General features: G+C 41.3%; 1 protein-coding gene across 1 annotated transcript in view; it reads right to left on the reverse strand.

The window, feature by feature from the left end:
* LOC106324321 overlaps positions 1-736 on the reverse strand; it is an 18549-nt gene that overhangs the window by 16905 nt on the left and 908 nt on the right. Inside the window, exon 3 of the mRNA XM_013762309.1 lies at positions 323-613. Within this exon, the coding sequence (XP_013617763.1) occupies positions 323-613 (291 nt within the window). The remainder of the gene's footprint in view (positions 1-322; positions 614-736) is intronic.

Below are 736 nucleotides of genomic sequence, written 5' to 3' on the forward strand. Positions count from 1 at the left end.
GGTTTTTCTATGCAAATATGTATTTACAATGCAAGACTCAATGCAATATCATCAAAGCAAACTTGATCAAATACTTGGTACCTCCCCCAAACTTAGTTCACACAGTCTCTATGTTAGTAAGTTGAAAAAAATACCCAAAAGAAAAATTAAATGCAAAGAAAAACTGGTATATACAATGGAAAGGTTGGAGTGGTACCTCAAGCGTAGAGTGGAGAAGGAGGATCCTTCCCACTTTCAAGAGTGATGGTGAGGACTTGAGAGAGAAGCTCTTGAAGCTTGATTGGATCATCTTGGAGCTGCGGAGTGATGATGGCCTTTTCACTTGAGAATGGTGTAGACTTCCCCTTGCATTTGATCTTGTACTCAATAGCTCCATCCTTGAACTTCATTGAGTGAAGAGTGAGAGTGTGTGGCATCTTATCAAAAGGTGGAGGGTGAGGTTCTTTCATCATCTTCTTCTTGCCATGAGCAGTCTTTGTGGCTCTACTCACCTCCTCCTTTGTAGCACTTTCCAAGTGCTCTTCACACATCTTTCTAGAAAACTCTCCATCAAGACCTTCTTTTCCACAAGTGATGGTTCCACAGTACTCAACATTCATCATTGGAGATTTGACTGGGTAGGAGACAACTTTGTTCACATTGAGAAGCTGGGTAGGAGACAACTTTGTTCACATTGAGAAGTGTCACCTTCTTGTTGGCAAAGTCAATGCAAGCTCCTACTGTTGTGAGAAATGGT

This window comes from Brassica oleracea, chromosome C2 (genome assembly GCF_000695525.1).
Source record: "Brassica oleracea var. oleracea cultivar TO1000 chromosome C2, BOL, whole genome shotgun sequence".
NCBI classification, from domain to species: domain Eukaryota; kingdom Viridiplantae; phylum Streptophyta; class Magnoliopsida; order Brassicales; family Brassicaceae; genus Brassica; species Brassica oleracea.